General features: G+C 52.9%; 1 protein-coding gene and 1 long non-coding RNA gene across 3 annotated transcripts in view; one reads left to right on the top strand and one right to left on the bottom strand.

The window, feature by feature from the left end:
* LOC120861320 (histone deacetylase 7-like) overlaps positions 1-1,925 on the bottom strand; it is a 36,218-nt gene extending 34,293 nt beyond the window's left edge. For both annotated transcript variants that reach the window (XM_040236960.1, XM_040236961.1), the window contains exon 1: positions 1,744-1,925. In XM_040236960.1, coding sequence (XP_040092894.1) covers positions 1,744-1,762 — 19 coding nt within the window. In that variant the 5' untranslated portion in view covers positions 1,763-1,925. The remainder of the gene's footprint in view (positions 1-1,743) is intronic.
* On the top strand, positions 852-11,471 carry LOC120861324. Its single transcript, XR_005720520.1, has 2 exons — positions 852-1,105; positions 11,142-11,471. It is a non-coding gene; the product is annotated as an uncharacterized LOC120861324 (long non-coding RNA).
* The last annotated feature ends 10,839 nt before the right edge of the window (positions 11,472-22,310 follow it).

Below are 22,310 nucleotides of genomic sequence, written 5' to 3'. Positions count from 1 at the left end.
AACAGCTTAAGACTCAGTGGCCAGGGCCACCCACCCCTGGGGTCAGGCTAAGGAACACAGAGACCTCAGGACAACACTGCCCTGGGGCCATTCCAGGCGTAATACCAAGAAGCAGCTCTGAGCCTGGCCTTGGCGGGGTCCAGAAGCATCATGGAACTAAAGGCCGAGGAAGAGTCCCAGCGGGTCCTGGACCTCGTTCCAGTTCAGGTTCACTGGGAGCAGCACAGCGAGACTGCTTTGTGCCTTCGTTTCCCCAGCAGTGACTCCACGGAAGAGGTACATTACTTCTTAGTTCAGTGGGTAGAGGGGACAGAGAGATGAAAGCAGGGAGGCTGGGATGCTGAGCAATGAGCTCTGCAAGAAGTCTTGCAGAGGCTGGAGAAGGAGCTTCCAAGAGGGTTGGTATGAGGAGAGGAGTGTGTGGCTGCCCAAGCCACTTGGAAGACCTGACCTATGGGGTACTACAGGGGAGAAATGGGCCACTGTTAGGGAGCAGGGAAACCAAGTCACAGTCTCCTTTCTTTCAACCCAGTGGCTGGGCAGGGGTCTTGAGGAAAGTCCTCATCGACCCAGGTGCATGTCCAGGGAATAGGATGATGAATCCAGATGCTGAGTCCCCAGCAGGGCCACTGAAACTGGCAGGCAGAGCTGGGCCTCAAGCAGATGCTGAATGAGGGTGTGGGGAGGGATGGGCAGCAGCAGGACAGGCAGTGTCCAGACGCAGGGGGAGGCCTCTGGGGTATGCAAGACCGCCAGCAGGGACAGGGAATGGCCTGGACTGGGTGGGAGGAGACCCAGTGGCTGGCCAGGTCAGATCTGAAAGAGTAGCTTGGGGCAGTAGGAGAGAAGGAAATAGGGGTGGAGGTGCTGGCGGGCCTGCAAGTCCCACCGGTCCCTCTCTTAGTTCACAGGCCCAGAATCAGAGCCCAGCCCAGCTGCTGGATTTGCCGCCTGCTCTCACTCCCCAGGACCAGCAGACCCCAGGTTTGGAGGGCACACATCCTGTCCCCCACCGCTCAGGACACAGCCTGCCGTCCCCATCTTCCCGCGCCCCGCCAGCACCTCCACAGCTCACTTGAGCACAGGTGTCTCGTCACCCAGATGGGTGAGCAGGGTGGGGGGGTGGGGGGGTGGGGGGACGGCGGGCGGGGGGCGTTGCTCAGAAAAACCTCGCTGTCAGAGACCCTCCCTCCTAGGGATCACTTTCCCCAGCGGAGGGGTCGGAGTAAAGTCCAGCCGGGGTCCGCGGGCTGGGGGCGCTGATGTTCGGGGCTCGGAGTGTGGCCCCAACTCAACGGGTCCTGCCCTTTGCCCAGCGCTTCCAAACCTTCCGCCCGGGAGCACCGCCCCCTCCCGGGGCCGCGGCGGCCGTCCCTCCCTCCAGGGTCTCCCGGTCAGTCCTCCCCGCGAATGGGGGTGATGGGACGCCGGGCCCGCGCACCGGCGGCCCGGGGCCTCCAACTCCCTTCCTCGGGCCTGTCGCTGCCCCGGGGCGGGCGGATGTGGGCGCCCCGCAGGAGGCCCTTAACCCTCCGGCCCCGGAACCAGCCCGGGCCGGGAGCCTGCCTGAGCCGCGCAGAGCCGGGCGACGCGGGCACGATCACGGGCGCGCACGCCGGGCTGGGCCCGCGGGGCCGCCCGGAGCCCCGCGCGGGAGCCGGAGCCCGAGCCCAAGCCCGGGCGGGCGGCGCTGGGTGCCGCGCGCAGGGCGGGGCGGGCGGGGGGCGGCAGCCCAGTACTCACCAGCGCCGGGGCTGTGCATCCAGGGGCCGGGGCCCTCAGAGCGGGGGGCTCATGGCGGGGCGGGGGGCTGGGGCGCCGGCCTTACATCCCCCCCGGTCGCCGGAGGCTGCGGAGCGACTGTGAGACGGCGAGAGGAAGGGAGGGGGCCGGGAGGGGGAGGGCCCTGGCAGCCCGGCCGGCCGGGTAGGATGACAATGGAAGGAAATGCTTTATCTGAGTCTGAGAGCGGGCCAAGGGGGAGGGGAGGGAGGGGGCAGGCGCTCGCGGCCCGGGGACACACCACCCGGCAGACACGGCGCGGCGCCCGGGCTGGCGGACGGGCGGGCGGACACCCCGCGCGGCCGGAGCGCGGGGAGGCAGCGCCGAACCCGGAACGCGGGGGACGCGGCCCCGACCCGCGCGCGGCCGCCGCGCTGCAGCCCAAGTCCCGGCCGCCGCGCGGCGCAGCGACCCGCGCACAATTCCCGGAAACCCAGATACCTGAGCGCACGCACCCTCGCGGGCGACCGGGGCCGCGAGCACACATCCATGTTGGCCCGGGGCAGAGTCGTCTACACAGACACGCCGCAGGGAGGGACCCCCGCGCTCAAAGGCACAAGCACGCACGGCCCACCAGCCAGCAGTTACACGGGGAGGGGCGGGAGGCGCGGGACGCGCGTGGAGTCAGCGGTCCCGGCGAGGAATCCCAAACGGACACCCCCGACCCCGCCCCAAGCACAACGTGCCTGAGGAAAGTTCCAGGATCTGATTTGAATCACTGCCCAGCGCTCCCCCTCTGCCATGCCCCCCCCCCCCTACACACACACCATGCCTGCTGAGGGGAATAGAAGGGTCCAGCCTGTTCCTATTAAAAGAAAAAGGGGGTGGGGTGGTGCGGATTTTGAAAGTTTTCTTTTTTTAAAGAAATTTCTCAAGGGATTTCCTTCCCTCCTGTCCTCTTCCTCTCTTCCTCCCATTCCTCTCCCCTCAGCACCCTCCCCCCACCACTTCACCCCTCCCGGTCCCTATGAGTCAAACTTCAGCAATGTGCCCAGTGTCTCCCAGTGCATTACAGCGGATCATAGAAATGTTCCAGTCTGTGAGTCGGAATGTAGCCGCCTCCAGCCCTCCCTCGGCTAATAAACTCAGCTCCGGGCTGGCTTTGCACAGCAGCCCTCCCTGCCCGGCTCCCTGTTACCAAGACCAGAAGGTCAGGGTCAGGGGTCGGGGCTGAGGACCTCCCCATTGTGCTTCCCGGCCTGGTCTGTCAGCCCTGTGCCTCTGGCAATCTGCTGGGTCAGAGACACAGAGGCTCCAGCGAAGTGAAGTCTACAGGAAGCGCTGGTCTCTCTCCCTGATGGTGGGGGCTCATCCCCTGGAAGGCAGAGGGCAGCTTCCCTCTGACCCCATCCTGCTTCCCTTGATCCTGGGAAGCCTGGAGTGCCACGATGCTACAGAAAAAGAAGAAATTGAGGCTGAGCCAGAGACGTGTCAGATTACAAGCAAGAGCCCCAGTGGCCTAGGAGGGCCTGGCCTTGCTGAGGTCCAACATCTGACCATAGCTACCCTGTTCCTGCAAACCTGGTTCCAGTCTCACCTGTTGCTCCAGCTTCCTACCTCAGGCCATTTTGTGGTCCCAGCACTCACAAAGCAGGCAGATCTAATCCCTTTGCCCTTGTTCACTTATCCTCACAGACCCCTTTCCCAGCATGAAGGCCTCCTACAGCATGGCGCCACACATGCCTCTCTCTCTTCCCACCCCTTCCGCTGTTCTGCTCAGGGCCTGGAGGTACTTAGTGCTCAGCACTTAGATGTTAGTACTAAGTACTTAGATGTCAGTTGCTGTTGTTACTATTATTAATATTATTTCAGCCAAACCGGGCTACTGGCTGTCCCCTCATGTCCTCATGCTCTCCCATTCCCCTACTTTGGCTCATGCCATTCCCTCCAAAAATGAATGTCCTCCCTCCCCCCCTCTCTCCTGTTAAAATCTGTCTAATCCTCGAGGTCTATCCCACCTTCTCCAGGAGGCTTTCCCTGATTCCCATAACCAGAGGGATTCTTTCTTCTCCTTGAAGGACTCCACTCCAGCATCTTGTCGGTCTTCCTCTGTACTTTGACCTTCACCCACTTGTATACTTGTCTCAGCTCTCTCCTCCTTCGCAAGAATGCTCCAGAGTGGACGTCCCCTGAGCCCAGCTACTGCCTTAGTCAGGGGTGCATCCCTTGTAGTGTCTTGCTGAGCGTCTTCCACAGAATTCAGGCTCAGCCTGGGTCATTTTTGGAATTGAAACAGATTCATGGACTTCAAGGACCATCCCCCAGCGGAACAACCTCAATTATACCTTTTTTCTCTTGACCCTTAAAGACACATGTTCTTCCGCCTCAGGTGCGTTTTTCCCAGCCCTCGCTTCCAAACCAAATCCCTCTCTGTGCCCACGGCCTCCATACCCACAGCCTCCAGAAAAATCACTTGGCTGCTTCAGACGCTCAGCCTCTCCTCTGCTGTCTGTCTCCTTTAGCCTCACAATGCTCCCTCCTGACACCCCCCCAGGACTCTTGTAGCTCTTTCTGGACTGAAATCAGGCATTTGTTTGCTCATTTCTACCATGTGCATCATTCATGTATTTGTTTGTGAGTTTTCTTTTTCTTTTTGACCTAATCACTGAGTTCTAAGCGATTTGCACACAAAGGTTATCTCCTCTCAACCCCTACCTGTGCCCTTGGTACTCCACACATGGCTTTCTACATACACCAGAATTCCCTACCTGAAGTCAAGGCAGAGAGAAAGACAGCAGGTGAGTCCTACATCCAGAAGCTGGACTGTGCCCCTTCTTATCTTGCCCCTTTACTTACTACCACCCCACTCGCATCTCATGGTCCAATCTTAATCCAATTTCTAACTCACACCTCCCTTGCTGGGGTATGTTAGGGAGTCTCCAGAAAAGAGACCTGAGGCAGAAAAGTGCAGGCTACCTTTTTCTCCTCTACCCTGGTTACCATGTGGAGAGGTTTGTTTTGTTTTGTTTTTGCACAGACCGCTCAGTTAAGTGCCCTGCAGAAGAGATGAGTCTTATAGAACCTGCCTTGGCTCCCTGGTATCTTCCTTGAGGCTCTGGCCATACAAAGCCTGAGGGTACTGCCTTCTGCTTTCTTTGGGGCTCTGGGGCTACCTGACATTCTCTTTCCCTTTCTTCTTTCCTTCTCTTGCTTAGCTACCTTTTACTGTTTACTGTGTAGCAGCCCTATGCCATCCCCCTGGCAAATATTAGATCATTTATTCATAACAGTAATCCTTGTTATGCTTGTGATTAACGTACGGATGACGGCTCATAAAGGCTGAGAAACCTGACCACAGTTACACAGCTGGAAATTGAGGAGGGTGTTCATCTATTTAACAAGTGTTATTGGGTGCCCACCTTGTGCCAGGGTTTAAAGCTCCATCCAGAGCCATCTGGTCTAAACCTCAGGCCTCTGAGACCACTCCTGACCCAGCTTTCTAGATGTGGTAGCTGAAGCCACAATCCCTCCCCTAACCCACACTTCCCCCACACTCTCCACAAGGCCAATCAGAAAGTGTTCATCCCTGGCCTGGGTAGATCTCAGAGGGACAGCCACGTCCTTGGGTGGGTTGGGCCTTGGATTCCAGTTTCTGAACCTGGAATCAGATGCCAATGCATAGGGTTTGGACTAGAAATATAAATAGGGGAGATAGATCCCCATGTCCAAATAAAGTGTTTCATGGAGCCAGATATAACAAGTGGAAAGAAGGAGAGGGAGGGTACTTAGGATTTATTGAGAGGCTCCTTTGTATCACATGCTGTTCAAAGCCCTTTCACTTATACCTCAGTATTATCCCCACTGTTTTAGTTAGCTCAGTAAGACAAAGTGTTTTGTCCAAGGCTGGAGTTTCCCACATGGCTCAGTGGTAAAGAATCTGCCTACAATGTGGGAGACCTGGGTTCGATCCCTGGGTTGGGAAGATCCCCTGGAGAAAGGAAAGGCCACCCACTTCAGTATTCTGACCTAGAGAATTCCATGGACTGAATAGGCCATGGGGTGACAAAGAGTCAGATACAACTTAGTGACTGGGCATGCACGCAGGCATAGAACCAGTAAGTGATTGAATCACAAATGAGTCTGATTCAGAGCCTGTGCAATTTCTTCTAACAGATCAAAACAATGCAGAAGCTGTGGCCAGGTCTCCTTCTCCAGTGCAGCCTGGTTACTAGAGGTCCCCGCTGATCAAGGAATGACATTCTAGATGCCACGTTTCCTTCCTCACCAACCCCAGTCATGTCCTCTCATCCGGGTCTCCACCTTTGTCTGTTGCATTGCTCTGGAGGGATCAGAGGAGCTATGTAAATATTCTGGCTAGGATGGAGGGGTGCGACTTCGGGGTGCAGCTAGGCAGACTCCCACTCAGGATTTTAGGATCTGAGAGAAGAAGCCATACATTCTCCTGGATCAGAGTTAAATTAGAAGAGGCTGGATCATGGCCGCCAGTTCAGATAGCCCCAGCTGGGAGGCAAGATGACTGTGGGGACAGAGGCAGGTGGAGAAAACTAAGCAAGTTCCTTCCTCGTCCTCCTACCTCCCTCATCCCCTACCTCCCTCATCCCCCTACCTCCCTCCATTGTCAACAAAGGTGATGTGGTTTCCCCTGTGGTCTGTTGCCCTAGACACCTGCAGTTCTGGGCATATATGTGTATGTGTGTTTGTGCCAACCATGCCCTAGGGGGACACAGGGAGAAAGCAGTGGACAGGATGGGGAGGGGCAGGAAGCCAAAGACAAGGCCCCCTCACCCCAAGGTGAGGAAGGCGCAGTGGCTGAGGACGGCAGAGGCCACCCCCTTGGCTACTCCAGGTCCCAGCCGGAAGCCCAGGAGAGCATCGTGGCTATCAGGACCCTGGCTCCGCTGGGAGCCGCGGAACTTGAGTTCTCGGCCCAGTTCTGCCATTAACTTCCTGGGTCACACCTTTCTAAGTCTCAGTTTCCTGCTTTGTAAAATAGCAAGGCCTTGGTTATCTACCTCACAGGCCTGGTCTGAGATTGTACAAATAATATATGCAGAAGGCTGTATGACTGTGAGATTTAGAAATATTACAGTTGGCCCCTCCACACACACACACACACACACACACACACACACACACCATAGTGCAGATAAAGAACAAAAATAAAAGCAAAAGCACAGTTTCTGCCCTCATTTTGCTCACACTGTGTTGAGGAAATAAAATAAACACATAAAATATTTGAAAGCCTCTTGTGCAGCCAACTATTTTAAAAATCTCACCACTGTGTGATCTTGGCTAAATCAAGACCTCTCTGGGCCTCAGGCTGGTTTCTCATCTATTAAATGTGAGAGTGGGTCTAAATCATCTCTACTTACTTTTCTGAGTCTGAGGCAGTTTTCTGATTCTGTTATTTCAAATGTACATGGCAAAGAGGAAAGACCTGAGCAGATCACAGCCTTAATGAAATCAGTGAGCTTAAAGCTGGGTTTTGAAGGAGCCCAGAAATGCGAATCGGTGTGGGGGAAGGGGGTGACATTCCAGGTAGAGAGAATGGCATGTACGAGGGCGAGGCAAGGAAGCGGAGGGTGGCAACCAGATTAGTGAGGCTCAGGAATGAGGTTGGTGAGGACTGAGGGAGCCTGGCGGGGAAGTGGGGACCAGAGGAGGAGAAGGGCCAGTCCCCAGGGGTGAGGCTGCTGAGACTGAAAGTGGGGCAGGAATATGGATGGGAAGATACTCTCTCAGCTTCTGAGGCTGGTGCCAAAGCCCATCCAGCCAAACTCCACCCAGGAGGGAGAGAAAGAAAGTCCCCTGGCCAAGAGGCCCCACCTACAGGGACGGCCCACTCCTCCCTTCCTTTCTCTCCCAATTCTGCTCCAGCTGGGAGGTAAGCGAGCACCCCCGCCCCCCCCCCCCCCACCAAGCCAGAGCCCTGTTAGTGACACAAACAGATAGAAGAGGGCTCTGCCATGTCCCTCCCTAACAATAATGCCAGGCGTGAAATAATAATAGAAAGAGTAATGATGATCAAAATACTGAAATACCAGTCACTGTGTCTGGTAACAGAAACTAACAGAATGTCGGAGGTCAATTGTGCTTCAAAACAAACACACAAACAAATTCCTCAAGAAAGAGATGAGGTTTGTGGTCACCAGAGGCTTAGAGGCAGGGGAATTGGAGAAGGCTAGTCAAACAGCAACCCACTCCAGTATTCTTGCTAGAGAAATCCCCTGGACAGAGGAGACTGGCGGGTTGCAGTCCTAGGGGTCACAAAGAGTCGGGCACAATGGAGTCAAAAGGCACAAACTTCTAGTAATAAGATAAATAAGTACCAGGGATATAATGATAATGTACAACATGATAAATATAATTAGTACCGCTTCATATCTAGGAAATTGTTAAGAGAGTAAATCCTGAGTTCTCATCACAGGGAAAAATCTTTCTTCCTGTCTTTGGTTTTGTGTCCATATGAGTTAATGCGTGTTCACTAAGCTTATTTTAATACACATTTCATGATGTCTACGAATCAAACCATTATGCAGTATACCTTATACAGTGCTATAATGTCAATTATATCTCAACAAGACTGAGAAAAATAGTAATTGATAATGAAATAAACTACCCATCACTTGCCCTCTGATAAAACCCCACAGCACCAAAACCTCTTGTTATGGCTGTTCCATTTACTAGAATCTTTGCTCCTAAGAGCCACAAGCAGTGTGTAAAACTATCCAATCTGTAGCATCTCCCAAACCTGACATTATATCAAAATCATGCAGGAGAACCTGTGAATAGCAGATTCCTTGGCCCTCTCACAGTCTCTACCTTCTGGGGTGCTGGGGGTGTGGGGTACCTAGTAATCTGCAGCTCCCCAGGTAATTCTAAGGTGTGTTTAGGTTTGGGATGCTCTGATCTATTCAAACCACTCCTTTCTAGTTAAGGAAACCGAGGACCCAGTCTCCTTGCCGGAGGTGTCATGGTTAATCAGTGGTGGGGAGCAGGCAGAGAAGTCAGGCGTCCCAGCTTCTAGGTCAGCGCTCCTTCCCCAGCCTGCACCGCCCAGCCCCGGAGATGCCTGTGCCAGCAGAGATTATGGTCAGGGAGGCAGCCACTGGGCCATACCCTAATCATGAGCGAGAAGAAATTCGTCTGAGTTGCAAAATGCCTCTCTACAGCCAGCTCACAATTACTCGCTCCAGTGGCCCCTGCAGGGATGCTACAGTCCACCCACTGGTGGGCTTGGGAGTTTGGCCTTGTTACATGGCCCAGCAGGGCCCTCTCTACCCCAGTGACTCTATCGACTGGAGGGCAGGATCCTACCTTGTTACCTATCTTAATGGTCCCTCTTGAGAGGCACCTACCTCTGACCCTGGAACCTCCAGCAAAGACCTTGAGGAGTCCTGGCCTAAGAACACTTATCTCTCTTCCCCAGGAGTGTCTTTAGGGTGGGTTTGAACTAGGCTCCTGTGTGCACTAGAAGAGCTTCAGCATAAGGTATGGGTGAAAGGGGGTGAGGGTAACTATATAGCGGGGTGAGTGTATATAGCGGGGTGAGTGGGAGTGTCCTTGCTATGACCTTGAAGTATCCACCCACGTGTGACCACCACTACTACTCCTTTTCAATAAGTATAATTGCTTATTTTTTGAGCATCTCCTCTGGCTCAGGTTCTTGGGCACAGAGGCAAAGGGAGCCACAGTCCTTATCCCTGGTGAATTCATCATCTCCAGGAGCAGGATACAGTCAAAGAAAAGAACCTGAAATGGAGAAACCTGTCAAATGCGGGACTACAACACCAGTGCTGCAAAGGATGCTGGGTTCTTGAGTCACGGGAGCTCCACACTGGAGGGGCCCTGATGGACCATCAGGTCCTTGTGGGTGAGGGCAGTGGCTCTGCTCTGTGCTGCCCACTCTGTGCCTGGAATGGTGATTCTAGACGCCCCCCTCCTGCTCTTACCTCCCTCATTCTAGCTTGGCCTGAGTGGCAGGGGCAGGAGGGCACAGGAGGCATCGAGACAGCCGCTCTCCCCCTGGGCAGACCCTGAGGCTGGGCTCCAGGCTTCTCTGCGTGCAGCTTTCAATGAACCATTTAAATAAAACCCACAGGGGACCGGCTGAGGGAGCCTGTGTTGTCCTGTCATTAAAACTGAGACTCTGGAGTCAGGCTGCTTGGGTGGAATATCTTGGTTTTCTCATCTGCAAACTGGGGCATGAAGTGCCTGCCATATTCGGGTTGTTGTGAAGACTGACGGGACCAGGACATGAAGCGCTCAGTGCGAAGCCTGTGGTCCACTGACTGTTAGGGATGAAGCCCGAGCTGATGTTAGTAATAGGAGACAGCGTCCTGTCCCTTCTGTCCCTCTCAGTTGAACTTTTCCCCTACATAGTCTCAAAATGAGCATTGACCTAATTTATGCAAAGACATCCAAATGGGTCTTTCCTTAGCTATCCATTCTCAGATCTGGAATGTGGAATTGGAGAACATGTGGGGGACCTCCCCCCCTAAACCCCCCACCCCTTCTCAGGTGTTGTTGACTCAGAGCTGAGCAGGGAACAGACCCTGAACCAGGCTGCAGGGAATGCCCGTACCACCTGAAGAGAGGCCCTCGCCTGCCCTCCCCCCTTGTCCTGGTACTGGACATCTGCAGTGGGCTGAGCATCTGGCTGCATCCCTGGGGCAATGGCCACAGCTGCTGACATTTGAGGGAGGCGAGAGCCAGCTCCTCAATTGGGGCCTGGGGGCTATAAATAACCAGCTGAGAGGGCCAGGGGGACAAGGTTGACCTTTGTGGGGGGGTGGGGGGGGGCTGGAGTGGCTGGCGACTGACTTCCCCCACCTCCTTGGGTCCAGAGCCAGAGTTTTAGCAAAACAGGAAGAGGCAGCAGCAGCTGCTGGGAAAGCAGGAGTGGCTCCCCTCCCCCCACTCGCCTGGGGCCTGCGGATCCCAGCCAGGACCTGGGAGAGGTGGAGTCCTCTCGGCTGGGTGGGGTGGGAGCCGCTGGTGCCCTCCTACCGCAAGGCTGGGGCCTGGGCAATGGGAGGATGAGCCAGAGCAGGGCAGCCCAGTGAGTTGTGCCTGCCTCCCATCCCCCTAACCCCAGCCACCTCCTGTTCCCTTTCTGTTCTTCTGTCACTGGGACAAGAGGAAGGATAGGCATTAGAAATGGAACATAAACCATGTCTGTGGCCCAGCTGGTGTATCTAGAGGCCCACCTTCCTCTCTCATCCCCTCCCAGCCCACACGTGGGCTGAGCCAAAGCCTGAGTGGGTGGGAGGATGCTTCTGGCTCCTGCAGAAGGGTCTGGCCCCAGTGGAATGATGGAGAACTTCCTCAAGAACTCTTGAGGTAGGGAGAGATCCAAAACTCTGGGGGACCATTCTCTTAGAGTAACTTGTCTTCAGGAACAAGCTCTGCAGAATAGCACCAGCTCAGAGGCTTCATGAAGTCCAGGAGGAAAGTCGTTATCCAGGAAATGTTGCTTCGCTCTGCCTTGCCTGGCGGAGATGCGCCCCTGGCTGGTTGGTGACATCTGGTTGGACTTCAGCTGGCCTGCATCTCCAGTGGGTCTCTATCTGCATCTGTCATGACCCCTCAGTGGAGCCAGTCAGCCTAGAGCCTGGTGTTTTGCCTGCTGGGAGGGACTAGACCAGCACCACCCAATAGTAACAGAATGGGAACCATATTTGTAACTTGGTCTTAAAAAAAAAAAAAAACAAAACATTGGTGACATCCATTTTAATAGTATATTTATTTAACCTAATATATGTAAAAACATCATTCTAGCATGCAGTCAAAGCACAAAATTGTTAAAGAGACCATTTTACATGCTTTTTTTCAAACTAAATCCTTGAAACCCATGTGTATTTTACTTGCAGTACATTGTAGCCGTGTTTTAGGTGCTCAGTAGCACTGGTGCCTAGTGGCTACTGTATCAAGCTGCACAGGTTTAGAGGAGATGGCAGCCTAACCTCTTCTTCAGCCCTTCTAGTCCCTTGCTGGGGAAGAGGCTCAAGAAGTGAAAGGGAAGGCCAGTGAGGTCAACGTCCAGGGTTGATTTGCTGTAGAAGGACGGCATCCCACCTTGGCTTTCAAGCACCCATCACTAGACCTCGGTCCAGTCCTGGTCGACAAGGAAGCAGGGCCATCTCCCTAGACAATAGTCGCCTTCTCCTCTCCCCAGTCCTGGCCCTAAGCTGAAGACAGAATCTCATTGGTAGAATCTCGTTTCCTCTTCAGGTGTGTCAGCCTCTGTGCTCCTCTTTCTCCTTCCAAACATCACCCGAAGGCCTTCAGGCAGCAGAGTTAGGGGATATGGAATGAGAATCAAATTTGGAGTGAAAAGCAGACTCAAGCTATGGACACGTGGACTGAGGTGCTGGTGGGGCAGTCCAGGGGAAATTGAGTGAACAGTTGGTCTCCGGAACTCAGAAGAGAAGGGAAGGACCAGTAAAGTCCTGAGATCACTGGTGAGAGTGGAGAGGGAATGGTCAGAGATTTAAAAGAACAAGAGGAAGTGCCATGTCAGAGTCCAAAATGGGGAGAAGGTCACAAATGAGAGGTGTCCTCTCGGTTGCTGTGGACGATGCTTTAAAAACACTGAAACGGATGGCTTAAAACTCAAAGCACAGAAAGGGTTTTTCAAGGAAAGGTGAAACATAGTCAGTAAGCAAAGGCGGGGGAACATTCAACCTGCTTGTTGTCTAAGTGATGCCAGTTGAAACAAGTTGAAGGCAGGCGCCATTTTCAAGCATTAGTGAGAATGTGGTGAAATGTACATGTTGTTGTTGTTGGTGTAACTGCTTTTTGAAATCAGTTTGGCAATATATAGTAAGAGCTAGAAGATGTTTTTACCGTTTGGCTTAATAACCCCACCCAAAATACCCTAAAACCAAAATTCGAGGTGGGGCAAGTGGAATATGTGCATAGCAATGTTCATCACCACATTCTTTACCATATGGAAAATTAGAAACAATCTGAACACCTACAGTTGGAAAATTGCAAAACAAATTATATTTCCACTTAATAGAAAATTATGAAGCTGCTAAAAAGATGTTTTGAATGTGACATAGCATGGCAACAGAATACAGATTTCCCCACGCCCAGTGATGGTGACTGTGTTTAAAGAAACCCTATGTAAGCACAGAGGAAAAGATTGAGAGGAAATGTGAGTGACAGGGAATGATTGTGTGGCGTGGTATGGAGGCACACATTTTTCTAGTCTTTTTCTTTTTGGTTGTGTCATATGGTATGTGGGATCTAGTTCCCCAACCAGGCTCAAACCTGTGTCCCCTGCATTAAGAGCAAGAAATCTTAGCCACTGGACCTCCAAGGAAGTCCCTCTAGTTGTTTAAGAACTGTCAATGTTGCGAAACGTTGGGGAGATTGGGGTTGAGGGTTGACCACCAGCTTCCACTGGGCTACAGGGAGGGCCCTGAAGACCAGAGGGAGGTCCTCAATTCATTCCTCCAGCGGATATATTAACTGGACCATCCATCTGCAGGCCATCACTGCCGGCACTGTCCACTGAAGGCTCCCAGGGCTCAGCTGACTCTCAACTCCATGCTGGGGGCAAGACTTTGTGCTGGGGCTGGAAAAGTGTTAGTTGCTCAGTCATGTCCGACTGTTTGTGACCCCGTGGACTGTAGCCCTCCAGGCTCCTTTGTCCATGGGATTCTCCAGGCAAGACTACTAGAGTGGGTTGCCATTCCTTTTTCCAGGAGATCTTCCTGACCCAGGGATAGAACCTGGGTCTCCCACATTGTAGGTAGACTCTTTACTGTCTGAGCCCCTGGAAGTGTTAGTTGCTCAATCGTGGACTGTAGCAATTCCCTGGACTGTAGCCCACCAGACTCTTCTGTCTATGGGATTCTCCAGGCAAGAATACTGGGGTGGGTTGTCATTTCTTTCTCCAGGGGGATCTTCCTGACCCAGGGATCAAACCAGGGACTCCTGCATGGCAGGCAGATTTTTTACCATCTGAGCCACCAGGGAAGCCCCTGAGCGGAGGGACGGCCCAAAGAGGACAGAAGGGAAGGGAACAGTGTGGGGGGTAGCAGTGGTCCAGGGAGGTCAGGGGAGGGCTGGGGGGTCACTAAGGAGCTTAGGGTGTGTGAGGGCTGCTCTGCCCTGGGGGAGGGGTTGGCAGGCTGTGGTCGGCCACCTGCTGTTTCATATCATGCTGAAGGTGACAAAAGTCGTGAGTGGGCCCTCACCTCCACTGCCCCACCACAGGAACTCTACCTGGGCCCCCACCTACAAGCACCATCCGGCTCGGGCAGCCTCCTGCTCCTCCCCCCTCAGCTCTCTTCCGACAATGCACACTGGGGCCTTGAAATAACATATCTTTATTTATGCCATCATTTCCACATAATTTGCCTATGATTCATCTGTTGTCAAGAGGCATTAAAACCTCCAGCCTCAGCTCCCAGGCACCCACCAGTCCCCACCCCACTCTCTCCTGGGACCCACCCTGCCCCTTCCCACAATCTCTTGTCTAGCTCTCACCCAACCCCAGCAGCCCCTGTTTGCAGCGCCTCTTCCTCCACAAGCGCCCCCACCCCAAGCTCCTCCCCACTGGGCTTTTTGGGGAGTGGGAGGCAGGGGCTGGGACTCTCCATCCTCTCCCCCAGCCCAGACCCTGCCTGGCCTGAGGCAGACCATGCTGAGACTCCAGATGAACTAACACGATCAAGAAAAGGGAAGAAGCTTCTCCTGGCCCAGAAGCAGGGAGCTATGGAACCCCTTCAGGGACTTCCACACTCTACTTCCTCAGGCTGGATTTTCCTGGTACCTCAAGGCTGGTCCCTGAGTCCCTCCTTCCCCTTTATTCTGCTCTGACAGGGCACAGGGGTATAGAGTTTCCAGAGTGGGTGTGTGTGTGTGTGTGTGTGCACATGTGTTGGTGGGTAGGAATAGGAAGGGTAGTCTCACACCCTCATTGATTACCTAGTAAGGCTTTAAGGCTTTGGGGACCCCTCCCCAGCCCTCCCCGGGGAAATGTGAGTGAGTCAGGGAGCCGCAAGGTGGGGGAGGCAGGGGAGGAAGAGGATGGGGGCGAGGAGGGGGCTCTAGAAGGCGGTGGGGGTGAGGGGTGCTGTGGTTGTGTTATCTGATGTGAGGAGCCAGGTGTGCTCTGGGGGTGGGGGGAAGAGCAGCCTGAGAGAGAGAGGCAGAAACTGCAGACTTGGCCTGGAGAAGCAGAGAGGCCGAAACAAGAAAGGCAGAGCAAGCCTGGGAGGCCCGTCAAGGTCTCTCCTCGTCAGAGACCAGTTTCCCTCTCGAGCTCTGGAGGCAACCTGGGGTGGGGGCAGTGTCCTCCTGGCGGCCCCCAGCCTGGCTCCCCCAGCTCACAGAGAAGCAGGCGGCCTCTCTCCACTGCAGGACAGAGCTGGGGTGGCCAGGGCAGGGTGGTGTGGGCGAGGGTCCAGCCTCGTCCCGAATCAGGGCAGTTGGAAACGGTTGAGGGTCTGTAATCTCGGTTGGGGGTTGACGGGTGGAGGAGGCTTTGCAGAAGGAGATAATGGGGAGGAGCCGAGCCCTGGCCTGGAACAGGGAGCCGGGGGCAGCCTTCCCCCTCCTCGGTGGCCTGGGCAGGCCTGTGAGCACCGCTGGGGCACCGGTGGGGTCCTCCACAAGTGGACCCACCAGGTGTGAGTCCCACCTGCCCCAGTCCCAACTCAGGTGTGTGTACGACGGGGGAAGGACGGCTGAAGAGAACAGTGGATCCCCTGGGAGGTGATGAAAATTCTAAGAACGAAGTCTAATGGTCACCAAGCACTTACTGTGTGCACACCAGGCACAAGTCTCAACGTCTCCCAAGTGAGGATCACCAGTGTCTTCGCTCTGTGGGAGAGAGACAGACCCTGTCCATCTGCCAGCAGTCCTGGCAGCAGCTACTTCAATCTGGCTGCTCCCCTAGTGGAGGCCCTGCTGGAGCGGCAAGCTCCCTCCTGTTAGCTTCACAAAGACCCTGCGTTGCCCCTCCTGCAGGGGAAACCAAGGCCCCCAGATCTCCAGTCACCACCCCCAGGTTACACCGCTGGTGAGAGGTGTAACAGGCTTCAGGACCACCTGCTGTCTAGTCCCTCTCCACCACTGTGGCTGCTTTCCTCGAGGCCAGGAGTGGTGTGGGGTGGAGGGGCAGGGGCCCCCCTTGTGTCCCTCTGCCTCTGCACCCTCAGCCCAGTCCCTGCTGGCCTGCAGTGGGGACAGCTGTGGGGAGCGCCCAAGAGAACCAACACCCACTGAGCCGTCCACTGCCGAGGCTGCTGACATCCTGCCCACCGAAAGCACTCCCTCTGCTCCCGCCCATCCACTCCTCCACCACCTCAAGGCCTTCCTGTGAACAAGGCGAAGGCAGGAGCCCCTTGGGGCGGGGTCCCTATCAGAGAGGAAGTGAAGCTGGCTTCTTTCCCATCCCCTTTATCACTTCTCCCCATCCCTACTTTATCACCCAGGGCTGTTCCACCATCCCGCCCCCCCACCGCCGCCCCCCGTTGCTCCCCTGGGGCTCCAGGATGGGAGAGGGGAAGAAATTTAAATCAGTGGAACTGGGGGTGGGGCTGGAGGGAAACAGAAGGGACAGCGGGAAGGAGTTTCCCTGGCTCTCTGAACCCAGTTGTTCAGGGGTCCTCTGCTCTTGGCCAGGCTGGCCTTGGTTGCGGAGCCTTTTCTGGTGGGCTGCTTGCTCTACCTGGCCCTGTTGGGAAAGGGAGAAAAAGGAGCCAGGGACAGACACAGCTGGGGCCCCTGCTCTCCCCTCGCCTTGTCCTTGCCCTATGCTGGCTGCCACAGGTGTTCACAGAATTTCTCATGAGATGGAGTTGGGTCTGGGTGGCAGGGACCTTTCCAAATGCCCTGGAGGATTCTGAGTGCAAGTGAAGAGGACTGTGGGAGGCCCCACGGAGCTAAATAAGGGCTGCCAGGCTGTGCCGCATGGGGCTTCTCCACTTTTCACCACGGCATCTCTCAGCGGGTGCCTCAGGAGAGTCCTGCCCGCTGCCCACTGTCTTCCCCTCTCAGTAACCAGGATCTAAGAGACTATGCCTTTCTTCCCCTAGTCTAGCTCAGACGGTATTTGCAGAACAATCCAGCTTGGAATCTGATACTTGATCCACCCCTTCCTGCACCCCCTGTATCAGATATCCTTGGATCCCCGAGCCTTGGCTCAGATCTGGTCTAATTCTGTGAGAATCTGTTCAGACTTGGGGTGAGATGGTTGGGTCTTGGAGAGGGAGGGGCCAAAGAAGCACTGCCAAGTTCCCCAAATTCTTGTGAATGCCTGGGATTTTGCAAGGCATCCACTCACCTCCTCAAGACTCAGTCTCATTACCCACCCCTTCCCTTGTCCCCAGGGAAGTCTTGAACAACCAAACCAAAAGGCTCTGGTCAGGACACTTGTGTCAGCCTGCAAAAAAGCATTGTCTTAGCTCTGTCTTAACCAACTCTGTACTTGATTTGCAGACCTAAGTTTTGGAAGATGCAAGGCCAGCATGGATAGTCAGAATGTTAGATGACAAAGTGAGGATTCCAAAGGTTTGAACAGGCTAAAATGTGGGCAAAATAAAATCAGACAGATATGAATAGGGATAAATGCCGTGATGAATTCTGCCTGTTGGTCCCCAAACCCAATCATTCACATCCAGAATAAGGAAGATATGGCAGCTGCTGTAGAGAGAGGCAGTTAACATATGGGTTCTGAAGCTAAAGGGACTTAACTTCTCAGTTTCCAAAGTTCACGGGAAGGTGTTGAAATTTGCATAAGTCTGTTTGCATTTCATCTTCCATCAGGGACCCATGCAGAATTTTTTTTTTTTAAAACTTGACATCTATTGTGAAGATCAGATCTTTGAGACACTGACAGAAGTGGGTGGCACATTGCCTCATTTTTACTCATTCATTCATGTATTTTTATTCAGCTACATTCATGGAATCCCTCCTCTATTTCAGTCTGGTAGGGAGCCCCAAAGGCCAACCAGAAATGTAAAACACACTACAACGTACACCTCATTCTACCAGAGAGTGGGTGCACCATTCTATCCGAAGGGGTCAAGGGAAGGTACAGCGTGATGAAGTTCAGGGAAGAATTTGTGCAAGACATGAAGCCTGAGCTGGAAGTTGAAGCAGCAGGAAGAGTCTGACAGGTTGAGAAACTAAAGGATGGAGTATAGGGTGGGGCAAAATCAGGCCAAAGAAACCAGGTTAGAAGGATGTGCAGTGTAGAGCTCAGAGTGTAGGCTGGGACTCCTGTGGATTCCTGAGCCCCTTTTAGGAGCTCTGCAAGGTTGAAACTACTTTCATAATACCAATACGTTAAGTGTCCTTTAAACTCTCATTCTCTCACTTGTGTACACAGAAGTCTCCCAAAGTTTTCATGATGTGCGTTACTCTAGCTGATGGGCTGCAGAACCAGTTATGAGAATCTAGCTGCCTCTATGAAGCCAGACATCAAAGAGATTTGCAACACTGTCAAACAATCCCTTCTTGTCACTAAACTTGTTACTTTTAGTAAAAATTGTGTTATTTATGTTATCTTATAATAGATTCATTACTATTTTTAAATTTAATGAATATTTAATATTTTTCTCAATTTAAACTTCTAATAAAAATGGTATAGATGATCTTATTTGCAAAGCAGAAATACAGACACAGATGTGGAAAACAAACGTATGAACACCAAGGGGGAAATAGGGACGGAGACAATTGGGATGAATTGGGAGACTGGGATTGATATATATACACTAGTGATACTATGTATAAAACAGATGAGTAATGAGAACATACTGTGTAGCTCAGAGAACTCTACTCAGTGCTCCGTGGTGATCGTCATAAAAAACAAAACAAAACAGAGATATGGGTATATGTAACCCACTCCAGTGTTCTTGCCTGGAGAATCCCATGGACAGAGGAGCCTGGTGTGCTGCCGTCTATGGGGTCGCACAGAGTCAGACACGACTGAACCATATGCCATAGCTGATTCACTTTGCCATACAGTAAAAACTAACACAACTGTAAAGCAACTATTCTCCAATAGAAATTAATTTAAAATGTTGAGAAATAAGTTTCTAACTTGGCAAATATTGATGGCTATAACTCACATAGACGAAAGCTCTTTGTGGGTGGGGGGTAGGCATTTTTTGGGCTTCCCAGATGGCTCAGTGGGTGAAGAATCCGCCTGCAATACTGGAGATGGGGGTTCAGACCCTGGCTTGGGAAGATCCCCTGGAGGAGGGCATGGCACCCCACTCCAGTATTCTTGCCTAGAGAATTCCATGGACAGAGGAGCCTGGCGGGCTACAGTCCATAGAGTCGCAGAGTGAGACACGACTAAAAAGACTGAGCACGCACGCAGGCGTTCTTTGCTGTTAATGGCCCAAAGACCAAAACATTTGAAAAGAGCTGATGTGGAAGCAGCCTGCGGAGCCACGGTCACAGCTGCAAGTGGGTGACTGTGACCATAGCTAGTCTCACAGTCTGGATAGTGACGTGTGGTCCTGGATCACTGTGGGCTGTGCACCCCACCAAGGGAGCGTGGGTCCAGTGAACACTAAGGTGAGAGAGGAGAAATTGACACAACAGATACGCGGAGCAAGCCTGATGCTTGCGGCTCATCACGATTCCCCTCTGCGAGCCACTTAGGTCCAGAGAATACTGACTTTAGTTATGAGGTGGGTAATATGTGTACAGTCAGGTCACTGGGGAAGCGAAGCTGGTAAAGAAAGACCATAACTGAAAGAAGCTTGGAACAGCATTAACTACAGTTCCCCGTTTGTTGAATTTCTGTGCCTACCTTCCCATCTCTTTCCCACAGTTTTTTCTCCAGCGGAGCGGTTTCAATTCAGGCCTATTAGGCTTATTAAATTGCACACCTGCCCCCTGGTGGCCGAATGGAGCAATGACGCCTTCTCCCCTCGCCGATAGATTTTCATGGAGCAGGAGCTTATGGCTTCCAGAGGCTGACATCAGCGTGGCGGGGTCAGCCAGATCCCTCCGGAGCTACTCCAGAGAGTAGCAGGGATCAGTCGTAAGAGGGCTGGAGCGGTGTCAACGTCCAGTGAAAACTTGTTTGACCATCCCTTCACTCTGCAAGTTAATGATGATGCTGGCGGCATTTATGATAAGAGCTTTTCACAGATTGTATCACAACAACGAACTAGAAGTGGGTACTATTATTGTTGCATTGTATAAATGAAGATTCTGAGACTCAAATGCGTTAATTCACTTGCTCAAAGTCACACAGATAGCCATCAGCAGAGCCAAGACAAGGACCCATCAGTTTATGCCATTAAGTGTTTGGCTTCTGGTTGTGCTCCTGGTGATGGCCTGTTTGCAGGTCTGTCTTCTTCCAGTGGACTGTGCCTTTCTTGGGGTGCGGCAGCTGTCCTGTTCATCGCTGTATCCCCAGCACTGAGGCCTGTGCTGGGCTTGTGCTAAGAGATACTGCAAGGACTGCACAACCAAGGTGGACCTCAGGAGGAACCGGGGGCCAGCAGGAAAGGTGCTTAGAGGCTCCAGACAAAAGGGGTCAGGCACCTTCACAGAGATAAAAGGCGAGAGCAGGATAGGGGGAGAGGAGTGGGGGAGAGTGGCCAGGCGAATAGCCCAAACCTGTCCCTGTAGGGCAGTAGCACCACCTAGTGGTGGAACTCAACGTGACTTCGGGGGGAAAAACACTAGACAGTCCAAAGCTCAGAAGAAGCTGGGAACAGCTCCCTCTGGAGGGAGCCCCAGGAACTATTGCTGCCCACTCCCTAGAGCCAAAAAGAAGGGCCTGGAAGCGTGCTGGGCCTTCCACAAGGCGTCAGGTTGTACAAAATGTGAAGAAACAACCCCTAATCCTTACCTAGTCTTGGCTGAAAAGAGGACACATGAAGTTCACACTCTTTTCTGGGGGGAAGCCTGCATCCAATGACCAGAAATGTAAAAGCCAGCTCCCTCACCTCAGCTTGGGGCAATCTGAAGGGCCATCTCAATCTTTCAGAGCCCCTGTAAGGGCTGGTTGAGACCTCTGGTGAGACTGCACCACTCCACCTGACTCCACCTTCTTCCCTGCCACCCACAAATATGATCTTGTGACTACTCCCTGGTGAGCTCCCTGCACTTCCATCTGCATTTCAGAGTTGGCTTCCCCAGAATCCAACGTGCAGCAGCACTGTCTCCTGAGTCGCATATGGTGTGTCTCAGTGTATGAATTCCAAGCAGCTGTCTGGACCAGTGACCACCCCCCTCCCTACCCCCAGTCTCTGCTCCACATCCTGCTATGCTTCCTGGTCAGCTGGAGCACACACCCCCCTCCAGGAGCCTCGCAGACATCATGCCTATAGTGAGTGCCAGTTGGCATGAAGAGGTATTCCCTTGGTCACACTGGGAATGTCACGCATCACCCTTGTCCCCTGCAGGGCCACGGGGCAGGCAGACAGACCTGAGGTGCATAGACAACCTCCAGGGAATCTCACTAGCAGCCAGAGACCCTGATCTGAGGGCTCTGGTCACTCCAGGCAAGGCCTTCCTGCCTGCTGGTCCCCAGAACTGAGGTAAATAGTATGTCCTGGTACAGTGATGACCCATTTATGCCACAGGAAGCTCTGAGCCTATCAGCTTTGTGATCTGTGAGATGTTTCTTACATTTCTTCTGAGGAGCGGATGTATTCACAGCAGTCCCATTGCAAACGTTGCTTGATATAAAGGGAGGGTGTTTCCTAAACAGCCTCTGGTGGTGGTGGTTTAGTCGCTAAGTTGTGTCCAACTCTTGTGATCCCATTGACTGTAGCCCGCCAGGCTCCTTTGTCCATGGGATTTTCTAGGCAAGAATACTGGAGTGGGCTGCCATTTCCTTCTCCAGGGAGTATCTTCCCGACCTGGGGATTGAACCCATGTCTCCTCCATTGCAGGCAGATTCTTTACCACTTAGCTACCAGGGAAGCATCTGACATATGGTATCAAATACTTAGTGGACATCTGACCGACAGATGGACAGAAACGTACCATCTGTGAACAGGATACATTGTGTAGACCAACCCTGTCCAACAGAACTTCCTGCAAAGAGGGAAATGGTCTGTCCATTCCCATAGGCCTGAGGCTACTGGGCACTAAGAAAATGGTGAGTGCAGCTGAAGAGCTAAATGTTTACTTTTATTTAATTTTAATGAATTTTAATTTAAATAGTCGTATGTAGTTACCTTATTGAACAACACAGATGTGGACCCAAGGCCTGGAATATGAAAACTAAAAGTCAATTTCTCCTAACCGGATGCATTCCTCTCTGTTTACCTGGAAAAGTTGATTGTAACACAAAGCCTTGGAGATTTTGTGTTCCTCCGGATCGTCTATAAAAATGCTAAATAAGAGCCTTCTAACAGTTTCTGGGGACTCGTCTTCACATTTTTCCTGCCAGAGATGTACCCTGGGATGGTATTTCTCTAAACTCATTCACTTTTCTTAACAAAACAGCCCTCAAGCCCTATCCCCAATTCTTCTACTCCCATCCCATCCCCCACTGACACATTTGATTTGAAATCAAATTTTTCAGATGCTCCTGAAAAATTAAATTACATCCAGAGGTTCTCCGACCA

Source organism: Oryx dammah, unplaced genomic scaffold (genome assembly GCF_014754425.2).
Source record: "Oryx dammah isolate SB20612 unplaced genomic scaffold, SCBI_Odam_1.1 HiC_scaffold_11232, whole genome shotgun sequence".
NCBI lineage: Eukaryota > Metazoa > Chordata > Mammalia > Artiodactyla > Bovidae > Oryx > Oryx dammah.
The sequence above is the reverse complement of the archived record's forward strand: the minus strand, read 5'-3'. Positions and strand labels throughout refer to the sequence as shown.